The sequence below is a fragment of the Mytilus edulis genome, chromosome 8 (assembly GCF_963676685.1).
Source record: "Mytilus edulis chromosome 8, xbMytEdul2.2, whole genome shotgun sequence".
NCBI classification, from domain to species: domain Eukaryota; kingdom Metazoa; phylum Mollusca; class Bivalvia; order Mytilida; family Mytilidae; genus Mytilus; species Mytilus edulis.
Genome location: NC_092351.1, coordinates 16651885 through 16664243, shown reverse-complemented (window position 1 = coordinate 16664243; position 12359 = coordinate 16651885). Strand labels below are relative to the sequence as shown.

At 30.9% G+C, this 12359-nt stretch overlaps 1 protein-coding gene across 1 annotated transcript in view; it reads right to left on the bottom strand.

Annotated features, from left to right (window-relative positions):
- Positions 1 to 5168: 5168 nt before the first annotated feature.
- Positions 5169 to 12359, bottom strand: part of LOC139484941 (extracellular matrix protein 3-like) — a 71266-nt gene continuing 64075 nt past the window's right edge. Inside the window, exons 22-24 of the mRNA XM_071268996.1 lie at positions 11550 to 11731; positions 9566 to 9712; positions 5169 to 9085 (exon numbers count right to left, since the gene is read on the bottom strand). Of these exons, the coding sequence (XP_071125097.1) occupies positions 8678 to 9085; positions 9566 to 9712; positions 11550 to 11731 (737 nt within the window). The 3' untranslated portion in view covers positions 5169 to 8677. The remainder of the gene's footprint in view (positions 9086 to 9565; positions 9713 to 11549; positions 11732 to 12359) is intronic.

The window sequence follows — 12359 nt, the reverse complement described above, 5'->3', positions numbered from 1 at the left end:
TTTTAAAAATCTGATTACAGATTTGTTTGTTGACACTGTATAGGACTCTCTAATTAAAATTTGATAAAAAAAAGAGCGGTGTAATTCTTTCATTGATATAGTATTTAAACTCCGTCATTTTTTATCAAATATGCGTAAATCTTAAAAAACATTAATGTACTGTTCAATAATAAGATCCAAAACATTGAAATGAAATAAAAAGGTGAATGAAGTGAGTTACCCATTTGTACAATTGGTGCAGAATATAGTTTTAGGTGATATTTTAGGAAGTGATAAGAGCATTAATAAGCGAAAACAATCACTGCCATATCAAATTATCAAATTGTTTCATCAAGACTATGAATATCCTTGAAAAACGAGTACTTTGAGTAATCATGTTTTCGGATGTAAGTGGAATAGCATGGTTTATTGTCGAGCCTGAGACTTTTGTCGCAGAAAGCTCAACATAGGGATAGTGATCCGGCTGCGGCGGCGTTAGTTAACTTCTTGAACTTTATATTTTAGAAGGTGGAAGACATGGATGATTCATACTTTGTTTGTAGATGCCTCATGTTACAAAGTTTCCGTCAGTCCAATGTCCTTCACTTCAATATTATGATTCAGTGACTACTTGAAAAAAAAGTTCTACTTGAAAAAAAGTTATTATAAGTAATATGATAACTATATTTTGTATGTGAATACTTTGCAAGGTCCTCATGCCCGTCAGACAGTTTTCACTTAACCTCGACCTCATTTCATGATCAGTGAACAAGGTTAAGTTTTGGTGGTCAAGTCCATATCTCGGATACTATTAGCAATGTTCTTGTATATTCCGTGTATGGAAAGACTGTATGGTGTATATATCCAACTGCCAGTTGACCTTATTTTCATGGTTCGGTGGTTATAGTTGAGTTTTGAGTTTTGGTCTTTTTTCTAATACTATATACAATAGGTCAACTATATTTGGTCTATGGAAATATTTTACGATCTCGATGTCAGTCGCTCAGGTTTTATCTGACCTTGACCTTATTTTCACGGTTCATTGATCAGTGTGATTGGGTCTGTTTTTCTTAAACTATAAGCTATAGGTCAGCTATATTAGTTGTATGGAAGAATTGTTAGCTGTACATATCTGCTTAGCATGGTTCATCTGCCCTTACCTCATTTTCATGGTTCATGGTTCATTGGTAATTTTTTAGTTTTTTTGTTTAATGTGACAGTGTAATAGAGCTTTATATTTTGGACTTTCAACATAATATCAATGATTATATATATATAAAAAAAGACGAAACATTTCAACGTGTGCACTCTTGTAGTATATAACTGTTATTTACAGTGTTACTACGCCGTCCAGATGATTTTGCTTATTAGTTAAACTACTTTTATAGTTCGTGCGATTCTCTTTTTTGCTTGACACGTTAATTTGTCGCTTTCTTTTCGAATTAAGATATTTGAACATTTGTAAACTACTGCCGCCTTAAATTTTTTTAAACTGACTCTCAACATCTCACCAATACCAGCAATAAAAAAAGAAAATTAAATATTTTCGCAGTGTCCCTACTGGGCACTTCACTATTACCATTCTGGTTTTAGACTTGCTATGTACTTTATACGGGCTGTGTTATGGTGTTAAGCTGTTTTACATCGATTTTTTATTTTTAATTCTATTGTTCACTTATCTTACCTTGTCCTTTATTATATTTTTTGTCCCTTTTTCTGATCATTGTAACTTATCTTTATTGCTATCCAATGGTGTTCATGTCGGTAAATGATTGTCCTTTGATGTATATGTTTTGCTGTCATCTATATATATTGTCTTAAGTTCCAAACGCATTTAGTTCATATCCATACATTCCGGTTGTGTCTCAATAAATAATTTAACCAAAGTTTCTGTTTCTATTTTGATCGCTCCATAGTCTACTTTTTTTTTAAAGACATGAACATTTTTTTCTAGGTATTAGTTTCTCTTCACCTGATGTTGATTTATGTTTCAACATAGACCATGTCTTGTCATTACAAACTTCGGATTACTTCTATGCAGTATTTTTCAACTTCCTGTTTACCGAACACTTGCATATGTTTACACTATTTAAATTATCCACTTGCGGCGGGGGTATCATCAGTGAGCAGTAGCTATCAGTTTCACTTGTTTGATCTGTTTGAGCTTTTGATTTGAATTTTCCTCGTAGCTCAATTTTTTTGTGATTTTATAGTTTTTAGTAATCGAAATATGCCAGAGTGTTGTAAGAATTCTGATCTCCGCATTTTGTAAAACATGCTTGTATATATGTTCACGTAATGTTTATGTCACGCAGGTGAAATGAACGGAGTTGTTATTTTCTTATTGTATATATGTTCTCCTTAGTTTGTATTATTGGTTTTGGTTAATACGGTTGTGATATTAAGGAGAAATGAACATGACATTATCTTATCCAATCCATAGGCAAGGAAATTGATCGTAGAAGAATAAGTCTAAGCACAGGTCATTTTTCGGAATGATTTTTTAAAACTTTTGTTGACAAATGATTTTGTATTTCTCGGCAACGTTATCATCAGTGAAGGCATACCATTATCTAGTTAATAAATGGTGCTTAATGTTCTGTCATTTGAAAATAAACTGTCACGACAGAGATTTTTGTTTTTGTGATTTTGATTTTGCAACGAACTATGGCTTAGGTACATGGCTAAATCAGAGACATATATATGTCTCTGGCTAAATAATCTCCATGTAAATGAGATGAGCCAATTCTAATACAACTGCATACTAAATACCATTGACTTTCAGTCGTCCCCTTTATACAAAACAAAACACAAATATTAATTTGTTAACTATGTAAAGTTTCAAAGTCGATGAACCGTGAAGAGTGGTGGGGCTATATTATCTCCATGGAAACAATACTTACAAATGCCATTAAATTTAAATATCAAATATCATTGACTTAAAATTCGCAGTTTATCTTAAACTAATCCAATCAATTTCAAAGTCAATAGACCATGACTAATGGGACGGAGCCAAATAATCTTCATGGAAATTAGATATGCCAATGATTATACAACTGCATATCAAATATCATTGACCTACCGCCAGTGGTTCCCATTAAACTGACATAACCACACATTAATAATATAAAAGAGGGACAAAAGATACCAGAGGGACAGTCAAACTCATATATAGAAAATAAACTGTCAACGCCATGGCTAAAAATGAAAAAGACAAACAGACAAACAATAGTACACATGACACAACATAAAAAACGAAAGAATAAGCAACACGAACCCCACCAAAAATTAGGGGTGATCTCAGGCGCTCCGGAAGGGTAAGCAGATCCTGCTCCTGATAACAAATCCGGTAAATAGTCCTAAATGAGCATAAGTTTCAAAGTCAATAGACCATGACTAAGGGAGTAGGGCTCAATAATCTCCAGTGAAATGAAATGTGCCAATGCTTAGACAACTGCATACCAAATATGATTGACCTACCGCTTGTGGTTCACCATAAACAAGACCTGATTACAAACTAATACATTGAAGACGACGCCGCCGGAAACAGCATAGATGTCTCGCTTTTTGACTCCGTCAAGCGAGAAAAAAATGATTTGATTTAACAATACATTTGCCTTTTCTTTGTAACCAATTACCAATGCTCAATTTTGTTTAATTTGCTGATATACCAATGGTTTCCTGTCGCTTTGATGTGATGCATTGCCATAATATTTTGTCACGTTTTGTTTTGTAGTCTTTTGTGTTGTGTCTTAAGGTTATTTTAGCCCTTTTAGTATCTTTTTTGCACTTTTTCTTGATGTTTTGTATTCCATTTCATTGATTTTGTATAGATGATTATACCTTTAACGATTAATAGTATATGTGTCTATTCTTATTAATATGATGTATGTTAAGATGAGCTTCAGTTCTTTAATTGAAGAAGAGCCGTGAGATGCAATGGTTTAATTGTTTTACCATTTCTGTATGAATCCAGGTTGCCTTTATTACTGATTACACTTCCGACTGATTGATGCAATGTTGATTGATTCGAAGTCGATAACAACCGGGAGGTATCAGGTCCATTCCGGCCCAATACACGTTCGCATGAAATGGATGTATGAATGTATCTATGTTGATGATGTAGTGTCATCATGACTACGATTCTCTTCTCGAAATAAAGCATATTAATATTGTATTGTGGTACCATACTCTTCAATTATTGTAATATAATCCTTTATTCTGTATCAAAAGTATATCTCATGAAGAATAGATTCTGAGTACCAATAAAGGATTTTTTTTGTTCATTTATTGTTGTCAATATAAAGGAATTTAATGTGACTGTCATAAAAGTGTGAGGTTTAGCTAGCTATTAAATCAGCTTTAATCCTTCATTTTCTACTTAAGGAAATGCCTGTACCAAGTAAGTAATATAACAGTTGTTGTTCATTTGTTTGATGTGTTTGAGCTTTTTATTTTGCCATTAAGAAGGCTTGAGGGTACAAAAAATTCAGCAAAAATTAAAAAAAAAAATTTCATTACAAATTTTATTTATTGCACTATTAGTTGTTACTTTATAATATGGTACAAAAAAACAACCAAATAAAATATTCGTTTTGGCTGCAGATGATTTTTAAAATGTTTATATCATTGAAAAAAGCTCAAAATTATCTCCCTTTGGTTAAAACTTGTCATTTTTTGCATTAAAAGTGAAATATATTTTTTTACTCATGGGTGATCTATATTTCTTAATATTTTTTACTCATGGGTGATCTATATTTCTTAATATTTTTTTCTCAAATAAGCTGTACTTTCAAGCAATTTGTAATTTAGTTCTTTTTTTATTTCTATATAACTGTTATGTGGCTCACAGTACAATGACACATTTGAACCAATCAGACATAGAGTAGATTCCAAGTAATGTCAAAAACACATCAAACTAAAAATGAGAAAATAGGAATATGTGTTAAATGGACATATGCTGTGCTCACACTTACACATTTCTATGATTAGTGAACTTTGAAATCTAGGTAAAAACCTTATTTTAAGTTCAATTCATTATGAACATGCATACTAAGTTCAAAGTAGTTTGACCCCAAATGACCTCAGTCCTTATATTTTGATACATGATATAAGAAGGAATAGTTGCACAAACCCGAAAAAAAATAATATTTCTCTTCTACCTTAGGTGGGTCATAATAAAACACAAATATCTTATTATTTTTATTGTAAAACAATTTTATTGCAGTAGTGACTGTATCCACAAAAGGTAAACATGATGTGAATGCGTAGATTATTATGAGTATTCTTAACAATAACATAGTCAAACATGTTAAAAATACAAAAACACTTAAAAGTAACAAAAGCTACATCACCATATTAGGCATGTACAGTCAAACTGTGGCATTCAGCACTTCTATTAGAAATATTTTAGACAAAATATTGTTAAATATAAATATCAAATTTGGTGCATAATGAACAGTAAAAGCATATACTAGGATGAAGGTTGTGAAGAAAGGAAACAAGGTTCAATGCATTTTTTTACAATTGGGAGAAAATGAAAGAACAAAAGATATACAATTTCTACTTGTACATTTGTTGTTAATAGACAAACATTTTGTGTATTGTTTTATTTATAAAAATTGTAACTAATATTACTTTTATTTTTCAACCAAAAATAAAAATAAAAAATAAATGATAAATTTTTATAACCATACATAAGCACTGACCTTGCAGTGATACAATTCTTTCTTGAATGACTATGTAGATGCTTTCTGTGATAAATAAATACAATGTACATGGCTCAACATTCATAGTGAATATTAAAAGTATAATATTAATCAATAAACAAATAATGTATCATTATATTCATCATATTTATTACAAAAACACAACCACACATACACAACAGTACAATGACATTACAATGTAATATAACTTTGCTAAAGAAATTACACAATGAATGGATTTTTTATGAAAATTTGAAAATGTTACTGATTAACATATATATCTGAATAAATAATGATAAATTCAATTGTATCCTGATTGTTTATATAAAACACTGTTATCCAATGCACAAGATTGTAACAAATAAGTTCATTTTACACACACAAAAAATCAAAATCATATGGCACAATGTTAACACACGATTTAAAAAAAAAAATGAATAATTTGTAGAAAAATAAACATGATGCATGGTTATTTAAGCAGTGCAAATAACATTTCCAATTTCTGTGCGAGCGAGAGCAATCCTAAATGAAAACAAAACAACTTTCACAGCAATATAAAAATATGTTTTCTAAATGGACATGAGCAAAAACTTCTATTCCCAACCGACCTTTCTAAGTATGGGCACGGTTAACAATTAATGATGGAAACTTCAATTGCAAGTTTAAGTTTTTTTTAATTCACCTTTAAAACCTTAGAACAAGAGAGCAAAGCACTGTATATAACACAATTTTTTTCTAAATAAAAGATATGAATCTACACAACAAACAAAAACAAACAAACAAACAAAAACATTGCACTTTTGAATGGGAATGTTCTATACTAAAAAAAAACTATATATTAAGCATGGAATTCTATGTGAGATTTATAGATTATTGGTGATAATCTCAACGGATTTGATTTTCTCGCTAGAGCCAGGACGGCGAAAGTGAGAAAGGCAATCGAGTTGAGATGAACAATGATAATCTATTTATCGCTATTTTACCTATGACGACGTTGTCTATTTCATTTCAATTTCGTTAGCAATGCCTCGTGCATGCTTAGTTTCTAGCGATAATTATCCATCTCAAGCCAGTAGAATGATATGAAAATTATCACAAAAAAATGAAAGGAAAAATGCACAAAATAGCGATAATAATAGATATATCAATTAAATATTTTGCAGGGAAATGAAAAATTGTGATTAGTTCTTTTATCAGTCATATTTAACTAGTCTTTATCTTGCGTTTAAAATATTCCCGATTTTTCAACTCAACATTTCATGAACTACCACTTTAACCATATTCCATCAATTGAAACGTTGTTTTTCTCATGTTTCCTGGATCCCTGTCTAACTGAGCAAACAATTCATGGATACCAGGTTATAATACTCACAAAAACTAAACTAGATGAATGAAAGTGCACAAGATTAATTGCATAGTAATTACTAATTATAAAATACTATCATTAAATACTTTTTCTAGCATGATCAATGTTATTAAAATATACATGTTAAAAAATAAATGATGTTGAGTATTTCTTTAATGGATTACTGGCAATTAAGTTTTGATTTTTGTATCAAAATAATCTTTGGTATAAACAAAAAATGAAAAAAAAATAATATATGAATACATCCTGAGCATCTATTCAATAAAGCACTTGTCACAAGCACTTGTCACTTTCACACACTTTCCCGTACTATTAAAATTGGTAAATATTTAAACACCTCAACATATATTAAACCAATTACCCACTAACATAGCTAAAATTTCAAACATGCTTAATGTTTGAAATAAAGCTTAACAAAATTGAAATTTCAAACAAACAGAAATTGTAAAAAATACCAAATTAAAGCATTTCTGTGATTAGAGACCAAAAGGTTATGACTTGGTATGTAGAAAAGTGGCATTGGAATATTGCAAAACAAATAATAAATAATAATCAGTATGTTTTCAGGCAAAATTCGGGAACAGTTTGAGTATAATATCATCATACCAATAATTTAGAATATGCATAGATATTACCCAATAGGGTTCAGATACTCCAAATTCTCAAATACCTTGGAAGATTTAAAAATACAAATAACCCGATATAAAGGATAAGATTGTCAGAGAAATATTGCTTTCATTATAAAGTCTTCTTCAAAACTATGTTAATCTATATTTGAACACTTGAACTTGATAAGAATGAGAAAATCCATGTCTCAAAAATACTGAAATAACTCTAGAAAACGAATATATAATGGACAAAATAATGACACTTAAGAAGTTACGATCGGTTCAACTTCAATTCTATATGAAGCATATTGGAATTTATCAATAAAGTGTCAAAAACTGTGTAATTAAACATTCACCAAAAATGGATACGGGAAATGCTACAAATTTCACATACCTAACTGAGTTCACAATTAACATTCATAATTTTTTTATAGCATCCTTATTTATAATATATGAGTATTTTACCCTCTATTCTCAATGCTATAGTTTTACTTGTTTTCAGTATTAAACGTTAGTTTACCCTTTCTTTTAAACATTCAATATCATATTTTGAGATCAATTGCATATAAAATTGGATTCTTATAATTACCACCACAGTTGAGAGACTACTTCAAATTTCATTGTACATAAAAAATAATTATAGTGTTTTACAATGTGACATAATACATACAAACAGCTGATCTGATACAAGCTAGCCACTCTTGATGAAAATTTACCTCACCATAACAAGTCAATGATGTTTAAACAGAAACAACAAAATTGATCTCGGGAATTATTATTCAAAGATCTTCCTAAACATCTTATTTTGATCTTATCCAACCATAGTTGATCATGATTAAACCTCATAATTTGTTATGTATTGCATCATAGATATAAATACATGGTTTCTATAAAAACTCTCAAACTTCCGATCTCAGATCAGCAGGTTTTATCCAACCATAGTTTATCATGATTTAACCTCATGATTTGTTATACATTGGATCATGGATATAAATAGTTGATTTATTTATAAACTCTCAAACTTCTGATCTCTGATCTGGGGATTTTGAATCTGGTAGATGAACCACCATAACTTTCCCTTTCCTATCAACAACCGTGATTGTACTGGTTGGTGATGGTGGTGGTGAAGACCTCTTCTTGTGTCTTCTGATCAAAAAAATTAAGAGAATTAAAATAATTATAAGCAGTATTGATAGGCCAATCAAAACTGGCAGAAGTGTTGTGTTAGATTGTTTCTCATCCACACTTCTAGAAAGGTTCAGATCAGCATCAGGCTGAGGCCTTGTTGTTGTTCTGATCCTGATCATGTTTGTTCCAGTCCCTGGTTGATTAATGTTCTGCCCTTCAGATGCAAGGTCTCTCTTCTGTCTGTCGGTTTTTAATGAGTAAACAGAATGTAAGAACCAAACTCTATCATTGTCAGCCTGAAAAACATTAATAAAATTATAATATAATGTATATTCTTTACGATTTAACATGAAATTTATTAATTTAAAGAACTAAATAGATTTGATTAAAGATAAAATTCTGCACATCATAAAACAGAATTGTATGGACCCGAGCATGAAAGGTAAATTACAGAGATAAAAAAGGCATTTTCTATTGAATTTATCAATAAATGTATTTAGGAATTAAATTCTGTAAGTCAGATGTACAAGTCAAAATTAGCTACTAGTTTTACAAAATCTGAAGGCTATGAAAAATACATTAAAATTACAGAATAGACTCTTTGACTTGCAAAATAAAACCAATATGTCCTTTAAACTAAATGATTCATACTATGAAAAGTCTAGTGTAGAAGTTTTAAAAGGAAATTGTCAGCATGCAGGTGTATAATTCAATTCACAGAAAACTATTTTGAAGTGTGCAGGGTACCAAAAGTAACATAAATAATTTATACTAACCTCAAACAAAGGTTGAGTATCAATAGAGAAGCCATCAGCTCCAGGCTGTTGTACTAGAGATGTGGCTCTAGGATCGTCTCTGGCCAGCAGAACTTTAAACTGTATCCCGTCCACACTGGTATCCACTGTATCTGGTGCTAATGGATCCTGCAATATTCAAATGTGAGTTAAACATATATATATATATCAATCGTCAAAGGTTCATATCTTAGGCCACATCAATTGGATTCCTTGTTCGACGGACCCACCCGCACCTATTTTTTTCAAAACAGAATTTTTTTATTTTTTTTATATTCCCGCTTCCCGCATCCGGAAATGTAATCATGTCCATTTCCCGCACCTTTGTTTTTGTAAATATTATAAAAAGATATCAACTTTTGTTTTAAAATCAACAGTCTAACCTGTATATAACGACTTTAAACATAAAATCACCCCACCACAAGGTGTAAATATCTGTGAGAATATTTGCTTCAGCATGAAACCTATTTATCCAAAGAGGGAGTGCTCCGATATAAATTTATAACAGCGCGGAAATACCTGTAAAGAACAAACAATTGGTTTCTTTCCCCCTTACTTATATTCCCTATCAAAACATGTTCGCTGTTAGAATAAAGTACGAAGAACTTCTGAAGGATTTGCCTTCAACTGCAATTATATTGTATGCTGGCGAAATAAAACTATCTATAGCCACTGCATGTTTATGCACCTGTCCTGATTGATTCAGGGGCCTGTCGTTCAGCAGTTATCGTTTGTTGATGTTGTGCATAATTTGGTATTTTCCTGTTTGGATATATATATAAATTAGACCGTTGGTTTTCCTGTTCGAATTGTGTACGCTAATAATTTTGGGGTCCTTTATAGCTTGCTGTTTGGTCTGTATCAAAGCCCTGTGTAAAAGGCCGTACTTTGACCTGTGTTTGTTATTATCAGGTTGAGAACAACCCTTCCTCAGATAAGGGATCATTTTATTGATGTAGAAAAGAAAACAGAAATACCAAGGATTTGTATAGTTCTTCTATACAAAACCTTTGAAAACTTAGAATTTTGTACTCAAAAAGAGGAGAGTTGCATCATATTTTAAACAACTTTTTCTAAAAGAGGGGTCCACTTATTTTGAATAATATTAAACTGTTAAAGTAAATGTGTTAACATGGTTAAAGTCCAGGAATATTACAACATTCTTGGACATGTTTTGACCATTTAATACCAGATAGATATATAGTTCTTTGAGAAAATATGAGCTCTTTTATACAAACAAATATATTATAACTTATATTGATCCCTCATAAAACATGTAAAAGGGATATTTATAACATTAAGGGGTTGCCCCCAAACTGATTATGACTTGAATGGAGAATTGTCTCATTGTCAGTCACACACACATAGACCAGATGTAACTATTTCTTGGTGAACATGGAAAAAATACATCAGAAATTAAAGAAATGTCAACGTACAAGTGATAAATCAAGTTTTAATATTGTCAAAATCTACTTTTTAATGTTTACAAGAAAAAATTATAATCGCTCGCCTTTACATCTCAAGCTTCGCCTCAAAAATTTGCAAATTAAATATTTTTTTATTAAAATTTTCAAATCGCTCGCTCGCCCCATATTTTGGAGTCCAAAAATCCGTAGAACAAGAAATTAAATTGGTGTGGCCTTAGTTCTCTATAGGAGAATGTGAATGATTTTTTATGCTAATTAATTGTAAAATTGAGAATGAAAATGGGGTCAGGTTTCAATCCAGTCAAGCTTCAATATTTGATATAATTGTGCTAACAAATATTTTTTCTCAAAATTTCATATTTTCCAACTTATGTAAAAATGTGATATGTTATGTTTAACTAATGTAAAATTTCATTCCATTTCAAGCAATAGTATGTTAGAATTTGTGCTCACACAAGAATGGTTCATGGATAGACTGACTGGCAGATGGAGAATTAACACACCATGAACAGTGATTGTTTCAAACCTGTATTACTTACAAGTATTTTTAAGGACTGTTCAAGTTTATTCTTTGGTCCAAGACATCCATATAGGTCATTTTCTGGGTCATATCTAGGTATATAACCATCTTTTCCAGAACATATAAATACTTTGTCTATACCAAGGTTAATTGTCTGTCCAAGGTCAGCTGATGAATCTATTCTACCATAAAGTGTATCACCTGAAAGGAAATAATGTATATTTATACAAATCCTTGACCATACTGAAGGGCTAGACTGATATATGGTGCCAATAATGGTTTATATTTTGTAAAAAATACTTTGTAAAATTGTAAACTTTGTTACGTGTATCCCCTTCTTAACTTTAATTTATTGATGTAGCTCGGAAATGGAAAGCATACAACAATATATGCAAATAAATGTTTGAAGTTTAAATAAAGAAAAGAATGGGTTTGATGACACAAATGCCCCCTCAACTGGCCTCAAGCTTGGCAATTTTTGGTAAATTTAAAAAGAGGTGTGTTGTGGTTCTTAGCATTGGATGTGAATTTCATAAAATTTGGACCAGGAAAACTTTTAAAAGTTAAGAGTGAAGAAACTGAACAGACGGAAGGACAGTCAAGGGTAACACTACAAAAACATGCATTATTTAGGTCAAATCTAGCTTGATCACATTTCTTTTGTTTACATCTTCCCAAAGTAATCAGTGTTCATTGAAACAGTTCAATTCAATTTAATGCAGTGTATTACACATGTTTATCTCTGTTGAATTCATGCACACTTGTTTACCTTTAGAAAATAAATATGTAACAAAAGTTTAAATCATCTGACACTGTAGATTGTTACTTT